The following is a 20,006-nucleotide window of genomic DNA, read 5'->3' as shown; positions in this document are numbered from 1 at the left end:
AGCTGCAGCACTAGTCTGCAAGCTAATTGTGACCTGGTGGAATCATGTGACTGATGTTTCGGTGCAAAGCTAGAAAAGGCAAACCGAGCAACAAACACAACAGACTCCATCGGGACTCAGTGAAAAGAAGGTTCCCAGATGGAGGGGAAGAAGAAAATAAGCAAACAATGGCTAACAGCCATCATTTCCAAGGCCTATAACTTTCAAGCACATTTGGTGGGACGGCTGTCTATAAAAACTAACCATGACTAGTTATTACACTCAGTGATGCTGGATTACAGTGCCATCATGTAAATGTAATAGGATTTGTGGATTCACCAAAATCACATCTTCATGAAAAGCCAAACCTATCAGTGCTCAATTGAATAACCATTACATTATGACTTCCAGTGTATCCTGTACTGCAGAATGACTTCATCCTGCCCCACAGAGGCTTAAACATGTACGCTGATAGACTCTGTGCTCCTTCCTTCCTTTCAAAGTGAACCTTCCAGGATTCTTTTCAGGTCACAGCAGTCCAGTATGAAGCTCTTCTGTCATGGACAGTAAACCATAAAAAAAATACTCTGAGTATAAAATATGTTCGTCATTAAAAGAACAATTTATTGTACTTTGAGCAGTGGGTAATTAACACTGAATATCTTGAAGTTTTAAACTAGCTAGGGTCAGAGAAAATGCCTTAGATGCTTAAAATAGCTGAGGAAATGCATGGCATTCTTTGACAGCTCAGTGAACAGTGGGTCAAACTGGCTCTCACAACCGTACCTGCCACTTGATGCCAACAATATCACAGTCTAGAGTTACTGTTACAGTATGACTCAGAGCAGCTATCTCAACACAATTTCTTTGTCATTTTACACGATTAATCATAATTATCAAAATAATAATCAACTCTGCCCACCACTGACTGTAACACATTTGTCACTACTGAGCACAGTTAAGGAAAACAACAGCTGCAAAATCCAAGAGGTGTATAACATAGCTTTCACCCCAATGTGTTGATTATTTTAACCTGGGTATCACGCTGTCACAGCAGTGGCAGATTACCAACAATCATTACTGTCAAGGCTATGTGTTATTTCCATCAGGTATCCATAGCCTTCATTTTTAAATATCTGAGAACAAATTCTGGAAATATCACATATGTCCAACAAGATAGCTTTTAGTGAGCCAAAGAACACAAACACAGATTTGTGTAATTGTAGAGCAACTAGGACACATCCTGCACCGCTCTGACATCCACTCAGGCCTGCTATCAACCCAACAAGCCTCTGTCTGATACAGAAAGGTAGAGAACTGCACTTGAAAGGCGTGCTATAACAAAACATGATGGGCTCTGATGTTTTCATCTATTTTCTGGCTCCCTGAAGAAAACCACTCACACAGACCCAGGTGATATTGATGTTTGTGCTTGACATTTCTCCTATTACTGGCTGAGATGAGAGCATAAAAGGCCCGTGGGATGCATTTATAAAACTCCACTGATCTCTGGAGTGCCAGGGTGAAAGGCCAAGCAGAGATCATCAGGTTTGGGGGAAATTAAGCTGAGCCAAGTTTGGCCATGCTCTAGAGGCACTGTACTCTTCAGGCCAGTCAAACAAGTGTAGTTTGTAGAAATTGTGTCTAGGGAGGACGAATTTCAGTTCTTTCACAAGTTCAACATGATCGTTACACATCCAAATGAACTCAAACAAATGTGAAAGATAAATGGAAGGCAGCCAAAACATTTTCAACAACAAATTAAACCAGACAGTCATGCTTTTAAATAATAATACGATTATTTTTTTAATCCACATGTAGAGGGCTGCACATATTGAAGTTGATAGGTGTAACATCCACCAGCTTCAGTACACATAAACTCCCACCCCGTGTCCGTGCCCCTGGCCAAGACATAGTCCAGCACATATACCCCCATAAAACTAAAATTGTCATTATTTACACTTTGGTTTTTAAATGGATTAAACAAACAAGATAAGTTGTGTTAAGTTGTGAGCTAAGATGAAGTTAAGTCATGCTAAACTACTGGACGTCACTGACACGTATGAGTCATCCAACGTTCAGAAAGAAATCAAATAGGCAAAGTTTCCAAAGTGCCAAACTATTCCTTTAACTTGAAAATGCAATTTGGGCCAAAAAAGGTCATGCACCTGATGCCTACTCGCAGCATTCAAGATGGCTCACAAAAAATGTAAACAAAAACAAAGACATTTAAAAGTACTTTTCTTCTAGGACTCAAAAAGCTCAGAGAGTGCTTTATAAATTATCATATCAGTTATTCTTTAACCTGTGCTAAAGGCTTTGTATGTTACACCAAAGTTCACTGGAATCTGTTGACAAATTTTTTAAATAACTTGCAAGCAAACAAACACACATCCATACAGGATCAAAAACAGAACCTTCTTGGAGGTAGTACCAATGGTACATCTCCCCTTTGAAATGCCAGGTTGTGGTGGAAAGGATGAAGCAAAATAAGTGCAGAGGAAATCTGTCGATCCAGATGCCTCTGACTGGGATCCTGATCCAAAATTCTATACATAGATATGCAAGCTGACTCATACAATCATTGAGTTAAAGGGACCCCGAGCTATGAAAGGAGCCAAAGTTAGATTGGAACAGCAGTTTCAAAGGTGCACAGACAGATACTAATGCTGTCAGGCTGCACTTCATAAGGACGCCGCAGCCTGTCAGCTCCGCACTACTGCTTTTGTTTACACATTTCCGAGTGGAGCCCGTCATCACTTCCGCGTGTCCTTGAGAGAAGTCAGGTTAGTGCTGAGTAGAGCGATGATCTGGGAGATGAAGCCTTTAATTAGCTCCAAGGCGGAATGATAATTGATCATCTTCCTCAACTCATTCTACCATGAAGGGCTTGCCACCATTAAAAACAAAACACATCATAATGACTTGAAAACTCACACATGTTAAAAAACTGCATCAAAATAAATCTCCATATGAAGTGCAAATCTGAACGTTGACAAAAATCGCTGCATAAATTGACACCTTCTATACGAGGATGGGCACAAAAACAACACTGAATGAAAAAACACTGATAAAATAAGGCACATGAATATGTAGGAGATATGATATTTTGCAGTGTATCATTTCATATTAAAACGTATTTAACTTGCTTTGTTCCCCATTAGAAGCCTGGTGAATAGAAATGGACTGAGGAAAATTCACTTGGTGCTACTATTGGCATTTCAGGCATTAGGTAAGCAGTGATATAATTAGCATTCATGAGTCAAGTAATTAAAACATCAATGTAACCAAGCAGTGCTGTTAAGACACTAGTGTGCTCTTTGCTCTGTCTCCAACAGTCAGCATTTAGTCTGTGCCATTAGAAAGAGGACTTCCTTTGCTCTTGCAATGACAAATGCACACAGCCCGTATTCGGAAACAGGGCCTTGAAACGCGCCGCCCCGACTCCCGTACGGTTGTGATGTCACTCCTATATATAGAAGAAAGTTCCACTGCAGAAACAGTCATTACCCGGCTTCAATGATACTGCAGCAAGGCAGAGACCCAGAAATGCTGACCCATCAGAGCAGAACCGGCTTTTGAGAGACGCGGGCTAAAAGGGGTGGTGAGGGTGAATACAGGTATATTCAGACAGACAGTGTGAGAAAAATAATGTGTTCTTGAACATTAAAACATGTAAACATGTTCTAGCAGAAACCCCAAATACAAAATATGGACCTGAAACCGAGCATAAGTCCCCTTTAGAATTGTCACCTGGAGATGGATTGTCACCTGGACATGGATTAATCATCATGACCAGCCACAAATCGCTTCAGGACAAACTGTCATCCTCACAGCAGATTTAACACAAAGCCTCACAGCACTGTTTGAAGCAGCTGTGTTACTATTTTGGTGACTTATTTGAAGTTTTTCTCTCCGAATGATTCTTTCACTATTAAAAAAAAAAAAATTATAAACATAAAATGACGTACTTGTGTACATGTTTTCATTTATTGACATTTGAGAAACACTTAGCATGGATAAAAAAAATTATTGCAACAGAGACTGCAAGGTTATATGCTTTTTGGAAAGTATTTCTGCTGAAAACATCCATTTCCTCCTGAGGGCAGGTGACTGACAGTAAGCCATGCAGTGAAAGTACCATCGCAGCACAACATAATGAATCTAAAAACATTTACAAAACCTAATTAAGGCTTACTGATGATTATGATGGATTATGCAGCACAGACAATTTCCATGTCTGTGGAAGCTTTTTTTAATATTCTACAAGATAGATGGAAACAAACTCTAAAGGTGGCAAAGCACTCCCAGATCTCCACTTTGCTGACGTTGTGCAGATACCACAGCGGACTGTTTGAAGAAGAGGGACAACCAGGTACAAAAAAACAACAACAATATTGTCTCACATATGTATCACACTTCCCTCTCCACTCACATTATATTTAACCTTCAGCACCTGACAAGAAACCCTTAAACCCTTCTCACGACATATTGCTTAAGCCCACCAGCTGTCAGCACTGATTTAGCTCGTCCATAACATCATTTATACTGGTAGGTGTGAGGTATTTTAACCATACTATACAATCATCTGCGTGTCTGTTAAAGCCATATGTGCACATGGAGAGATAAAGAGGAGGGGCAGAGGCAACTGTATTCCTGACTGGGGGAAATCCAAATAAGCTTCAATTAACATGAGACAACTATAATCTGTTTAATCAGCTTGAACAGCTGCAGTGGCTGGGTGGAAATTACAAATTCTGGTTTTCGTGCTTGTTTTACTGATAACACATAGTTGTATGATTATTAAACCTGCATGCTTCATGAGGGCTGCTGGTTGATGGTTTGGGAAAACAAACATGGTACCTGATGTCTGTGTTGAGGGCATGTGGGAAAAATATGTGACGGTAACAGTTGTGTGATCAAAACGGGGGCAATAAAAGTGCAGTCTTGCTTCACGCAACAGTCTTGTGACAGGTTGCATACACTGTGGAATGTAAATAAAAGCGTTGAGCCAAAACCAACTGTGAATGTCACAAGACAGGTGCGAGAGCTAACACAGGAGCAGGAGGAAGTAACGCGAGGGTGACATCAAGATGACCGCAAAAATGTTAGTGAATGAGATGTGATCGGAGGAGGAAACAGTGGTGTGTATTTTCACAGGGCCTTGCTCTCTCCTCTGTACATGAGCTAAGCACAGACACTTAAACATTCCTCAGCAGGATCATCACACGGTATGTCCTTAACCTCACTGACACTGAAAAGCTCAGGTTTCTCCAAATGAACCTGGTGTCTATGAATTCCTGAGAGGCCTGAAATGACAGTGTGCTCAAGGCACTGTGCCTTGGCTGCGTGTCTCCTCATTCATTTTGTGCTGATGAGTGCCATGCAAACAGCTCTTTGGATTAGCCAGTTCAAAAAGGGAAAAAACAGAGGTGTGAGGCATGTGTCTAAGCGCAGAGGACTGTGCCAAGAGGCTCAAATTAGAGCCATCTATCCATAAACCCATCACAAGTAATTCCCCCGGGGCAATTGGCATCACCACAGAAAGGAACGAAATGGATCAGTCTAGTAAAATAACATTATGTTCAGGTTGAATTAGATGCACTGTGAATCAGTCTAGATCACATTGTTGCAGTTGGGAATAAGCTGCAGAAAGGTAGTCACAGCACACACACACCTTCCGCCCAACAGAGCAGAGTTTGCCTGAACTTTACAGCAAGTTAGCTGTGACAAAGTGAGCAAAAGATCACCATTTTCAGTTTTAAGGCATGTCTGCTCTGATATTGAACTGTTGTGTCAACACAGGACATTGACTGTTCCCTCTACAGCACTCCCTGTTGTAGTGCAAGTTAGTTATTAGACGGAGGAGGATGTCGCAACTCGTGTGGACAGCCGTTGTGCGGTTGTGATAACAAGTTCTGCCGGTTGTAACTATTCATTCCTTACAAGAGTCGCTCAAATGCCTCATACACGAACCATGTATCGTTTTAGAAAAAAAATATAAGAACCAACTGTAATCCTGTGATTTAATTTTGAGAAAACTGGGCTGAAAGATCGATGTTTATCGGGATTCAACAAGGAGAATGACATCTTTTGTGTCTTCGGGGTTGTAAAAAGGAAGAAAATTCAGCCCACAAGACAAGTTTAGAGTTGCGACTTCACACAGACACAGACAAATGTTCGGACCAAACTTCACCCACCTTATCCTTGTTGTCGTGGTCCGTAGGAGGTGAAGTCGGAGATTTAACACTCCCCACAGCAACAGCTTGGGTGACTGTGACACCTCCGCCTGGAGCTGGGCTGCTCTTTTCGATTGTTTCCACCTTGATAAGTCGGTGTTTTGGTGACACATACTTGATATCCGGCGACCCCACAGTGTTCACGCTCGAGCCGTATGAAATATTTCCCCCTGGAGTGTACGGGTCCTCGAAGTCCAGCTCCTTTTGTAGTTTGTAAGCAGCGAGGATGTCCGGTTGAGCGGGGCTCGGGAAGGTGGCCCCGGAGCTTGTTTGTTGGTAGCCAGGCGCACCGGGCACACCGGTGTGACAGTGTCTGTAGTCCGGTTTCGGAGGCGCCGGAGGGGGTGCTTTGGTAGTTTTGAATCCTAGGTGCTCCTTGAACCACTTGGCCATGCTGCCAGTGCATCGCTCTCAAGTCAATGAATGTAGTTTAGGTCCACCTTTCCTGCCAGCGGAGCCCGAGTCTCTTCGTTCAAAGTGGGATCCTCGGGTCACCCACGGCCAGCCGACCGGTGTCGAAGCGTGTTGTCTGTCTCGTGCGACTCGGTCCGTAGAGGAGTGCGCGAGCAGGGGGAAACGCGGCCACAGGCACTTTCTGATCTGCCCTGCCGCAACTCTGTCACTCCGCTCGGCTGCTCCCCACGTCAGGTTTCCAGACTACGCAACATGGGAGCGTTTGAGCAAGAGGAACACACGCCCCCCCACAAACCTGCCCTCCCTACCTGAGAACATTCACTGCCACCTACCGGATCTCTGAAACCCCGCTGACTGTCGCTACTGGGAGTACCGTTCACCGCTGCACGAGTGTCTCCATTTAGAAACACACACATACACACACACACACACACACAAACACACACACACACACACACGCACGCTTGCACGCACGCACGCACACACACACACACACCGACCCATCTGCTGATTTTTGGTGTTTAATGTAGAATATGTAGTAGTGGACTAATAAAAATGATTACATGTTTTGCTCTAGCATCTTGTCCTTTTGCAAGTTTCCTTGACTCATGTTGGTCCCTCACCTTACTGAACATGTAGCCTACCACAGGTTACTTTAAATAATCGGGCATACAGATCATTGTATGGTTTATGATTTTAAATAAGATTATTCCTAAAAGGATTTGGGTTGATTAAAAAAAGAAAAGTAGTCTTTCCATTTCTCTCCAGAGTAAACTTATGTTTACAGAAATTTAAGGCTGAAATAGCAATCAAACTGTTGACTTAACCCTTTAACATATGCTCCACAAGGGTAACGTGTCCTATGCTCATTTTTAGTGCCCCCATGTCCAGATGGCCACTGCAGACTGTTTTAATTTCAAATTGCATTGCAAATGACCGATGGAGAGGGATGCAGGGGCCTATATTAACTCTGGGCACTGTTCTAGCTAAGTTCATTAGTACACCAATCCACGAGTAGCTGAGGTGAATCGTTTGAAGCAACAATACAAGTAAACAGTTCTCTCCAAGGTGTCTTTCAATCTATTTGATGCAGAGGGTCATAGGTTCACATGCTTACCACTAATTGCCTTTGCAATCAAAGGACAGATGAAAAAAAAAAATCCCATTTCCCGTCCCAGTGACATACTCCTGCAACAGTGTGCATTAACAGGAGTCATGGCTGCAGCTCAGAGGGTTTTTATGAAGCAATATTTCTTTTTAATAACACCACACACACACATAGCCTTGAGCAAGTCACAGTGTACAGATCAGAGTTTAACCATGGCAGGCCCCCGGGAGAGACAAAGTCATGCTCCAGAGATCAAAACAAAATCTATTATTTCTGTCCTGAAATCCTGCCATCGCTGCACTTTGGGTATGTAGAGAGAAATTTGACCAGTGCAATTTTCTTGCACTTTATAGGAATCATTTTACCCCTCAGCCAGGACATTAATCTGTTTAACTAGTGCATTATACATAAAAGCTTTAAAAGGGAAAAAACAAGCACATTTGGTTCAGATGGTCCTTATTTTATTGCAGCACTGGTTGTTGTTGCCAGCCGTGGGGGAAACAAATCTCAGAACACAAAGAGAAACACTTATTCCAGATCACACATTATATGGTATATTTTAGGACTTGTACTGTCTGTGGGTGTAACCTCAGTGCTGCATTTACACATACACTGTATGTGATATAAATATTGCTGGTCCTTGAGAGTAACAGTCTGTCTCATGTTGTAGGTATTAGGATCTGTGGTGGGCAGGCAGGAGCAGGTGTGTCATTTAGGTTGCCGAGCTTGACTCACATCACAGATCATTCATTGCATTGCTACAATTGCATTCACAAATTTCCCTTGGCGGCCTTTGCCGACACCCTTTAAAATGCAAATCCTGTAATCCAACCCCTCATAGGATACAAATAGTCTCTTAAGTAGCCTATACTGTACTCAGGCAGATTGCTTGCCTGGAGGATTTGTATAGAAATGTATAGGATTATGCTTAAGTTATCTTACTTAAAGGCTCCATTATACTCATTATAGGTTTATATTTTCCATTGTCATTGTAGGTTGGAAATGACTGTAACAGCACTGTAGCAGCAGTTTCTACCTATATAAAGTGTAGTTGTGACGTTACAAATGTACAGAAGCCGTGTATTTTTTTTTTTTTTTTTTATCCTTTCACACTATTTATGTAGCACAATGACACACTTTATAATAAAAAACAAAGCCAATATGAGAACTTTAAAATGATGTTCGAGGTGCTGGTAGTGTATGAGCACATATGTTCAATGCCATTCAAAAGATAAAATTAATTGAAAAACTAGCTCTAAATTGATATGGATTGTCAGGTACAGTACACCAGCAATGTTTCATGAATACCCAAAGCTGTAGATGATTTAGAAGTCATCAGTCATTGCAACAGTCATTTCACGCAATGAACTTGACTGGCTGGTCTGTGAGATTTTGTCACATGCAAACTGTTAGCTACTCTTGCTCCAAGCTGCATGGCTTAATAAACTAAGCTTTCCATATGTTTGTCGGTGATAGGATGTTGGCACGTATATGGTTGGAATTTGATTTTTAAAAAGCATGACATTTTCAGAAAAGATGACAGTTTAGGTTTGCTATAGGCCAATGTTAATGTCTTCAACAGTTGCTGCACAGCTCAAACGTTTGACATGGTGTGCAAGACGTGACAAGTTTATTTTCCTCTTTAAGCCTGTTGGCTCCAGGTTCTCAGGTGCTGCCGGAAATGATTCTGGAGCAAAACTAGTTAGTGCCGTAAGGGCTAAGACGTCAGAGAAGCAGTTTATCAGAAAATCAGCCCTATATTTTAAGGCTTCTCTTCAGTCCTCATCTATTTCTATTTAACCCTCTATTTTGTGAATTCTTCTCTTCAGTCCTCATCTATTTCTATTTTACCCTCTATTTTGTGTATTCTTCTCTTCAGTCCTCATCTATTTCTATTTAACCCTCTATTTTGTGCCACTTGTTATATTACTACTGTATGTTAAAATATTTCAGCAAAACAATATTCAAACGCTGTATTACTGCACTACTGTGCCAGGCGAGGGTGGAAGTTTCAATTGGCCATTTGACAACTTTCTTTGTAACATAAAAGTTTTTCTTCTTGTATTTTAAAACAGACTGGTGGACCCTCACACTTCTGATTGCTTACGCTATAACTGTGCCAAAGGAAGCAGCTGAAAAGAAATTACTGTATGTGAAAAAATATGAGCAAACAACTTAAGCACTTTGTACAAATGGGTATCTTTCTGTTCATTTCCTAGAGGTATCCAACAAAGCCAAGACACATTACAGTCAAGACAACTGTTTGAAATGGGACTTAAAAATAAATTTGTTTGCTAAGTGTCTCAAATGAGAAGTTTTTATGTAAATAAACTGAATTCGGGCATCCTCTTTAAATGGATCTCTCAAACTGTATGGCATTTCTGTCATGCTACATTTTGCTTGAGCACGTGATGCTGACTTTGGTTAATCTTAAATAACTTGAGCAAATAATAGTGATGATTAAAAACACAACCGGGTATATATATTCATATATGGATAGGTTTCATTCCATGTCGCTATAATATTTAATCAACAATTTGTGGTAGCGGCAAGTAATCTCTATATCTGACCTGCTCTCTTTCTCCTTTCCCTCATGCCCACATCACTCAAATGGGCAGACACACACACACACAGACACACAGACACACACACACACAAACACACACACACACATGTTGTTTTGATGTACCATATTTTTAGTGTGATTGCAATTCAAGTCTTGTAAGTCAACCAGATGTGGTTTCAAACTGTGCTCTTCTTAACACATAAATTATTTATCCAAGCATTTATACCTTGTCTGGTAAACATACACTCCAGTGGTCTCCATGGAGACATACTAAAGTGATTTATGCAGCTGCTGGACATTCAAAGTCAAATAAATGAAAGATGTGTGCTTTGCATAAGATGTTTTTCTGCCCCTGCCATTCAAGCAGGGTTTTTTTTCCTTTGGATCTCCTGACTGGAACATCTGCAAAGGTGTAACCGCCTCCTGTCTGTCAACAATTGTATCACCAAGGTCCTTAAGCAAGGAAATCAATATCTAATTGCTGAAGTAGACAGCAGAAGACTCTGGTTGCACTGTGATGCTTCCACTGTGAATGTACTGTGGGGGATAGCATGAGCACAAGGTTAGGGCTGTGCTGATAAACAGGAAGCAAACTTAACAAAACATTCGGAATTAATGAAGGCTAAATGAAGAGTCCGTCAGGCCAATGTAGAAAAGAAGAAACATGTCTCAAATTCCTTTCAGCAGCCACTTATCTTACTCGTTATGGTACATATTGATCATTACAAAGATGACGTCCGGGTAGAAGCATACACACGTCCAATCTAATGTTTTATGAAAATGCATGGTATTAACATATACACAGTAGAGGCTAGATCACTAATATTTCCTAACAAAATCATGTTATCCTGTGGGTCTCTCCATCCATTGTGTTTCGTTTGCTTCCCAATACCTGTTGGTCAAAGTGCAGACTTTAAGACCTTAAAAGCTGTAGCTCCTTTAGCTTCTTATCTAGTAACAGTGTGTCACCTTTGGTTGTTACAGAAAGCCTTGCTACTGCAGAGATGAAATGAAGTATTAATGGGCGCCTCTGCCGTGAAGGAGGACAAGGAGAGATTACTAATCCGATTTAATCCATTTGCCTGGATGCAGGTGTTCGAATGTTTTAGTTAAACATACATTCACTGTTTTATTACAGATTTTGATGGTGACAGTGGAAACAGGTGCAGTATATTGCAGGGTAGTGAAGCTTGACCTCTGTCTAGTGGAGCTCTGCATGTCTCATTCTGTCTGTCTTGTATTTATACTTTTGGTATTAATTCACCCATCCATACAGCAGAGATGGCCTGCTAGCTGTGGTTGACCCCAGCGAAGGAAACATTTTATTATTTCATTGGTTACATGGCTGTCATATTAATTTGCATATGGAAAGATACTTGATAAATTTCATTAGGTATTCCTAGGATCATACCATTCTTGTTCAGATAATCCAGACATACTCAGCCCTTCTTGTCATATCAAGCATTATTGCATGTAGCTCAGTTGATAAAGTTCATATTCAAACTCTGCAGAGGTTTTGGTGATTAATAATATTCAAGAGCTTGTCTGAGCTTTCACGCATAGAGCCTGATAATGTCCTCTATATATGAAATCCACAACTATGTGAGATTTTTCTGCTGCTGGTTTGCATACTCAGTATGACTGGAACTGCTGCAACCCGTAATCACTTAGGTACTTTTTGATTTATATGTCAGACATGCAGCATAGATCCAGGCTGAAATGGCCTACATTTTTAATGGAATAATTCTAGGCATTTCTCTGGTACTCCTAAAAGATAATTTCTCACACTCTTTCACAAATCATGAAATGCTGTTATTGCAGGGTAAACAGAGTATCTGCAGACTGGAACAGTGAGGGGAATAGATGTAATCTCATGTGTTTGATGTTGGCTGAGTGTGGCCCTTCCTTAGCCGCTCTCCCTTTTCAGAGTCCCAGCTCCGGGCTGTCCTCTGATCCAATCATGTCTCACTGGACTCTCCCTCTTGCATGCTTTTTGCAGATCTAACAGCATGTCACTGTAAAACTTGCAGTATTGTTAATTAAGGGGGTCTCTGAATCTTTCTAAATATTTTCTGCTGGTTTTAGTTTAATGATTTTTCTGTTAGGCTCCTAAAATGTGTTGCACTCCAGTTGACATGTTACCTTTTGAACCCGGCTAAGTATGTCACCCAGTTTGATAGAATCCACACTGTCAAACCATGCAAAATAAGGATTTACTGCCTATTAACTGGAATACGAGTGTGAAGTTGAAATGCTTAAAATGCTGCAAGCCCGTGCTGAAATTGAAGCACAATATTTGACATATATCTTGAGTGATTTATGACGTTGACGAATAACCTGAAAGGATAGGGCACAAATGAAATGCTGATGTGCAATTTCTAAAGATGACCATCATAAATCAGTAACAATTTGCACAAAATATATTTGCAAAATGTCAGGAACAATTGTACAGATGAAGTTAAGGATGCTTTAAATTTTGCTTTCTGTGTTACATTCTTAAAAATGGCTCTTGGCGGGTTCAAGAATGAGTTGTGTTTAGTGCAATGGTTAGGGATGTCAGTGTATCCTGTGTGAGTGTGATGGATCAGAGTAGCATTGTTCACAAGCCTGCCTCTTCACTCAGTGTGACAGAGTCAATGGCCTCCGACAAATGAGAATTTACTTATCACACTCGTCTCTCCTCACTGTCTCTTTATAATGCACTGCTGGTATGCAACACCACATTTAGACACCATATGGGGGGTCGGAAAAATCCTGAGAAGCTTACCAATACAGTGCTTTCAATGGATTTGGATAATGCAAACGCTTTGCCAGTCCAGTTTTTTTTAACCCTTTAAAAGTGTCATATTTTGAAAATGCAAAACTTTAACCCAGTAGGCCTAGTGATAAATATCTACATGTCTTGCTTACCTCCTCACTCTCCCTCCGGTTCTCGTATCAACAAAATGTTTATTATGTTGGACATGCTTGCCCTTGAATACGATTTCATTATTCCAAACCACAATCACCAAAGTGAGAATTGCCAACGGTTAAACTCATATTGATTGCCTTTCTGGAGGGTACAGTGATTAGATACCCCCTCCCATTGCACCGATCCTCATTTTCTTTTTCATATTAATTTTAATTTGTAATGTATTTCTCAGACGAGGAAAGTTTCCAACTGTGCAGGTAAACTGTGGCTGGTGTACGATAAGGTGAGTTCGGCAATCTTAAAAGCTGGTCTCCTAGCAACCTATTACTGCCAGTCTTGTGACTAATAGTGAAAAAGGCTCCAAGGCTCCAGGCACATATGCTGTAGAGGGGGAAAATTAGCTTAATGGCGGAGCCGCAGAGAACTGTAAAGAGTCGTAGAGAGTCTCTGGGGTGTGTCTTACGGAGATACTTTGTGCTGCAGTTTTTATTTTACGGGGGGGCCTAAAGATGAGAAATGTTACCCAGCGGCTTCTTGCATTACTGCTATTGTCATGCTAATGCATCAGCAATGACTGGCTGTGAATGTGTCATAACCAACCAGTGGGTTGATTAGGGTTTCCATGTCATGTGTGCCCTCAATTCTGTCTTGACTGACATATTTTCACCCTAAAGTCTGTCTAATATTATTATTTCGCTGGTAAGTGTACAGTTCGCTGGTAAGTGTACAGTTCGCTGGTAAGTGTACAGTTCTAAACAGTATATTTAACAGTGAAGGCTTCCACACCAGGAGACATTTTGAAAATAAAATTCAAGGTCAATGCTTTGCGCATTTGAGATCTCCGGACCTGTACTAGTCACACGGCTATATTATTGAGGATCTGCCTGGTCTGGCTATCAACGCGTGTGTTTTTCATACCACACCACACACATTCTAATTGGAGGCAGTTGATGGTCTTTGTATTTCTTTAAATACAGCAAATTTCAGTTTGCTCTGTCGTCGTTGAAGCTCACCAGACAATCCTAGCTCACCAATCAAATCTGCTAAGGACGAGTGTAATCGAAAACGATGGTGATGCACCGTCAAAGTCAGTTATAAATTAACTTGTTTATTGCTCTGATTAGGTGTAGTCCTTCATAATGCTATCCAACTGCGTGCAGAGGTATTTTGAAAGGCATGCGTTGGTGCCGCCCCTTGAGTTGGGAAGGTCTATTGCTCATTGCCAGACCCTACGTCTGGATAGATCTGGGTCTGGCCAGACTATTGTGCTCTTTCATTTGAACTTTATAGTATATTCTGCTTGTTCTCTGTTCTACTACTACTGTTTTCATGCCACTTTTTATTTCTTTTTTTGTACGTTTTCTTCTTCTTCATAATCTCCTCCTTCTACTTGGCAAACCAGCTAGTGCATATTGGTGCATATGACACCAACTGAACCAGAGTGTAGAACAACTAGAGTAAGCACATCTAATGCACATGCTCCAGTTGTTCCACAGTCCTGTGTGCGTACAGTTGACGTGGTCATTGTTTCCGGACTGAACCTGACCCTTGTGAACATGCAGAAGGTATAAATTTAGCTTCACAGTTGACTATAGTCCTCCATAGCTACTGCACTAGCATTTTGTGTCATAGATATCTTTCACATATCACTTTCCAAATATATTTGAAAAGTAATTTTCCACGCTATATAATACTATTTGTCATCCTTTGCACACTGTTTAACGCACCTTCTGAATTCTAAAGTTTTAAAAATTGGCAAAGCATGATGATAATAATGTTTATTACTAGCTGCTTTTAAATAAGTTAACTTCAAGTGATTGTCTGAGATATAAAAAATGACGAGGCCACAGTGATTGTAGTAATTATATATTGATCCCTAGTTTGTGTTTTAATGTTGTGGTTGGCTTACTCCCCTGAATCTTTAGTATATCAATAACTTGTTTGTCTTCTAATTGCATATTGATTGAGTGAATTCAATATGACTACTAGTAACTTTTTTGGGGGGTAAATTCCCTTTAAGACAGAACAAATCCTTGCTGCCTGATACAATCTTCATTTGCTGTTTAGAGGTGTATGAAAACATTTATTTGCCATCCAGGTGCATAATAACTACCATTAGCATACCTTTGGAATTTATCGAGCACTGGGAGACACGGACAGTTTGCTGTTTATACACGGAAACAATGGCTAAGTTGTGGGGAAATGCTGCTGCTGAAAAAAGTCTGTGTGGGATTTCACATGCCACTAAACATGAACATGCAGCATTCCTGAGGACCTCTCTAACACCTTCGCAGACAAATTAGACACAGCTCAGTAGCACTCAATTGGCTTCACCCCTGGGAAATTATCACAAGACAATGGGCTTCTCATCTTCATTTTATGTTCTGAGGGGGGGAAAGGATAGAGTGAGGGAAAAAGAGTTTTGAGTTTCGAAAAAGACTGGAGAGACTGGCGGTATTCGACAATCACAGAGCTGTGAATGATAAGTAATTTCCTCACGGGTTTGTCAATGCACAGGAGCGGATCCCGGAGACTCTATAGAAGTGGCATTTTCAGAGGGATGATTACATCCTGAAGATGATGGATGTTTGCAGGGGAATGTGGGAGACAGGAGGATGTCCAAGCTGCTCAGTGGCTGATGACTTGCCACTGGCAGCCATAACCGCAGCCTCATTACACATATAGCACGAGCTAAACTCTTTATCCTGTGGCATGAACAGTAGACAGGTGATTTCAATAGTCTTGCTCAATTAAGCAGCAGGATTCACACCCTTGTCCTTTTGGGTGGGAGTCTGTTAAAGTCTTCACAACTATAAATGATGATATCAAAAAAAAGAAGTGCCTTAAATCTATTGAGAAGGCTGCAGCTAACCCCACGCTGAGGTGCACCAGCAAAAAAGATGAATTTTCTCCCTCGGGAAATGTCAAAATGATGTAATGATATTCAAACACATTCAAAAGTAAGACTCACCTTACTTTGGGGGATATTTTCCTCCAGCTCATCCTTAGTGTGGACTTACAAAGGTCTTATTTGCATATGATTTTGGAACGGAGCATGCAGACAGTTTGGAACCCTGTTATCCAGATCCACTGATCTGTTTCAAGCTGTTGACCCAAACAATCCAGAGCACATTTTCTCAGCTGCAAAAGTTCAGTGAGAGGATAGAGAAGACAGTCAAGTACTGACTCAGAGAGAGCCTGCACAAAAGAAAATGTAATATGTTACTTTGGAACAGACAGGAAAGGAATATACATACGTATATTGGATTAAGTGTTGTTGAGTAGTGCTTATTAGTTGACGAATAAATAAACATCAACAACATCAATGAATTCTCAAATGTGATGATTAACTGCTTTTCCCTGTTTTATATAATTGTAGATATGTATCTATAGGACAGAACACACTATTTGAGGACATAACAGAGAGCTTTGGAAACTGTGATGGGCATTTCTAAGAATCCGGACATTTAAGACAAGATTCTTTGGCCATGCTAGCTGCTCTGTGAGGCTATACTTAGGCATGGTAGTGCTTTGAGCCAAATGCTGACATAAATATGCTCACAGTGATGATGCTAACTTCATGATGTTTAGTTGATATACTGATCACCATGTTCACCAGTGTGCCACAAGCTAATTAGCATGAAACACTGAGGCTGATGGGAATGGCATTGGTTCTGAAGGTATTTGGTCATAAGCCCCAGCATTGGACAAAATAAAATTCTAAAAAGCTGCAATTCAACCTAATGGTGTGTGTGATCACTTCTGTTTCGTCACGATATGCACTGGTGCAGAGCTGTAGGTCCCAGTGTTTCTTTCCATCATCAGCCATTGCCAAAATAGAAGTCTCTGCTTTATAATTGTCATGGAAGTCCCAGATGAGTTGGAAATAAACAAATGCTGTCATGTCTGGGATCATAACATCATCCGGAGGAACGCTACTTTGGTTAACTGCCGCTTCTAGCCGCTTCTAGCGCAACTTGATGATAAAGTGAACCACAAATTTTGAATATTCACATACTTGGCACAAATTAAAGTCTATTTGCATCTTTGCATTGACTTTGTTGAATCTCGCTGTGCACTTGCTTCGTGTTGTGTGTGAACACACCATAAGGGAGGCATAAGTGTCTTGTCAAAATGTAGAGGCCATCCATCCTGTAGTTCAATCATGAGACTTAATGATTCCAGTTTTAGATGTGAAAATAAAGATTTCATTACAAATGTGTGACAGTTAGATATTGATTGAATAAGAGTCTATGGCGATTAGACCCCATCGTGACATTATGTTAAAGGGGTAGTGGGACCAAGGGTAGAGCAGAATACCCCCTCGATGGAGTCTAGACACTGGTGGTGGTCAAGAAAGAAGACTGAGATGAATGCAATGGAGAAGAAGTCCTGATGATGAAGATGCTGCTGAAAAGGTGAATGGGGTGGATGTGGGTGTTTGCCATCTCCTTTCAACCTTGAATAGCAGCTGACAGCAAAGCGAGACCACTTTTAAACTTTTTGCTACAGCCTGATTGGCTGAGGACATCACGGAGAGACATGATAGGTTAGAGTGAAGTGGTGACCTGCCCACAAAAAGCTGACAGCTTAATGTGCCTGGGAAGAAAAGTGACAGGACGAGGGAGAGATGTGAGATAAGATGACGAGGGACAGTCTTCCTATCTGAACTTTTGCTAAGCTATATTTGATTCTTGAGATGTCAGTCTAGATAAACAAGATTGTCATGCATGGATAAAGACTGAAATACAATACTTGTGCTATTTGCAGTTATGTGGAGCATCCAGTGCACTTGGGTTCTCTCAGCAACAAATGTACATGTATGACATCCAGTATGCACACTCGTCTCCCCAGTGGCTGCATCTCCACTGCGTAAATCAGTGAGTTTGTTAACCTGATGGCAAAGCACACCACACCAGACAAACATACTGTAGATTTCCCTTTGAAAGACCCAGATGTGTTTTCTCGAGGAAACAGCCGTATTGGCAATAACCAGCAGTAGTTTATTAGATGTATCTTTATGTGTCGTGAAAGCTGGGAGAGCTTCAGGTATTTGTCTTACTCTTCCTTTTCTCTCTTCTCTCGGAGGAGCTGTAATTCTAGGCCTGTTAGGCTGATAGCAGCCGTCTGAAAAGCTATTTCTGACAGGTGTAGCAATCATCAGCAGAACGTTAGCAGTGATGGTGCTACATTACATTACATCCTTGCAGTGGAATGGTATGTTTTTTTAAAACTCCTTGACCTCTGATGTTGCCCAATATATTCCCCAAATTGTTTATTCCAAAGACTTTAGAACATTATTACATGCTTTGTGCTACTTTGTATCATGGCTTCATTTAAGATACAGTAGGTAGATTGTGTGAAGAATTCAGACCCAAGATGCCGTTTTTAGGCCCATAACATGGAACTCTTGACTAGAATTTAAAATGAGTTTCTGTGGATTCGAAAAAAGCTTGGCCATGCAGCATGACATTGAGTGATGGAGAGGAAAGGTTAAGAAAGGCTGAAAAGCCCATATTGAATACTTGAAAAAATATAGTCTACAATTTCCAGATAAAACCATTAAAAAAAGTTGTTTTCTGTGCATGAATAACTTAAATCCCTATTGCACAATTTGGCTCAACTGTTCACATTCAGCATGTATACATGGCTGCACCACTTTCAGATTAGGGCTTTAATCAGATTCAGGAAGGCGGTAATAGCATGAGGGTAAGACAATTGAGTTTGTGACCAAAGGTTCACCAAACCAATACTGACTGGTAAAGTGAATGAAAAAAGGCATTTCAAGGTCAAAATAGCAGTCTCCCAGTTGGTTTAGTGTAATGACTTTAAAAAAAAGAAAGAATAAACATCTAGTTGTTTTAAATATATTTACGTTTTTTAGATAAAAAATGTAAATATCCCAGACATGTATAATATGAAGAACCCTCTTGGGATTAAATTATGAAATAATTTAACTCAGCGGTGCTAAATGCACAAAAAACTATGAGTTATTTTGCATTTGTGCAGAGTAGCTTTGGCATGACAGATATTGAGTTCCAAAATGGAGCAGTGCACACCTTTTCTGTTTCCCTCAGGATACAATGCCTGTGACAGCTCCTCTCCTGAGACCTGAGAGAACAGTCTGTAGAGAGAGAGAGAGAGAGAAAGAGAGAGGGAGAGAGAGAGAGAGAGAGAGAGAGAGAGAGAGAGAGAGAGAGAGAGAGAGAGAGAGAGAGAGAGAACTAGGTTTTCTGAACTAAGAATATCCATATGCACCAATGTAATCCACTGCACTACAAGGTCATGACCTTTGCACTTTCTTTCAATAAAACTATGGCAGACCTTTTCATCCATGATTAGAGAGATATTGTAGATGGAAAAGTTTTATGGAAATGGCTAATTTCTTTTTTGTTTGTGTTCTCATCGTTTAGTTATAAATCAATAACACATCTTCCCAAAAGAGAAGAAATACAATACTGCAATTCGTGCTACAGACACGTGACAACAACAACCCAAAGTACATGACATGAGAAATCCAACAACCACTCCATATATGAAGCAGCGTATTCTTTCCATGCAAAGCTCCATTTTTATCATTCCCTCGGATGGATGCAAGCCATGCCCCATCTGAGTGAACATAATTAACACCCGGTGATAAAATCGAGCCCCAGGGGAGCTGTCCACTCACAATATATTTAATTGAAGCAAATGAAATAAAAGGATAAATTGTGAGTTATATTGAGCTGCTTTAACCAATGGTTTCAACTATAAAGTATTATACAAGGCACAGTCATTTTCTTTGGAGCC

At 40.7% G+C, this 20,006-nt stretch overlaps 1 protein-coding gene across 2 annotated transcripts in view; it reads right to left on the bottom strand.

Moving 5' to 3' along the window:
* shf (Src homology 2 domain containing F) overlaps window positions 1-6,854 on the bottom strand; it is a 101,720-nt gene extending 94,866 nt beyond the window's left edge. For both annotated transcript variants that reach the window (XM_083936656.1, XM_083936657.1), the window contains exon 1: window positions 6,180-6,854. In XM_083936656.1, the coding sequence (XP_083792782.1) occupies window positions 6,180-6,611 (432 nt within the window). In that variant the 5' untranslated portion in view covers window positions 6,612-6,854. The remainder of the gene's footprint in view (window positions 1-6,179) is intronic.
* Window positions 6,855-20,006: the final 13,152 nt, after the last annotated feature.

Source organism: Echiichthys vipera, assembly GCF_963691815.1.
Source record: "Echiichthys vipera genome assembly, chromosome: 1".
Classification (NCBI taxonomy): domain Eukaryota; kingdom Metazoa; phylum Chordata; class Actinopteri; order Perciformes; family Trachinidae; genus Echiichthys; species Echiichthys vipera.
This window is presented reverse-complemented; position numbering and strand designations above follow the sequence as displayed.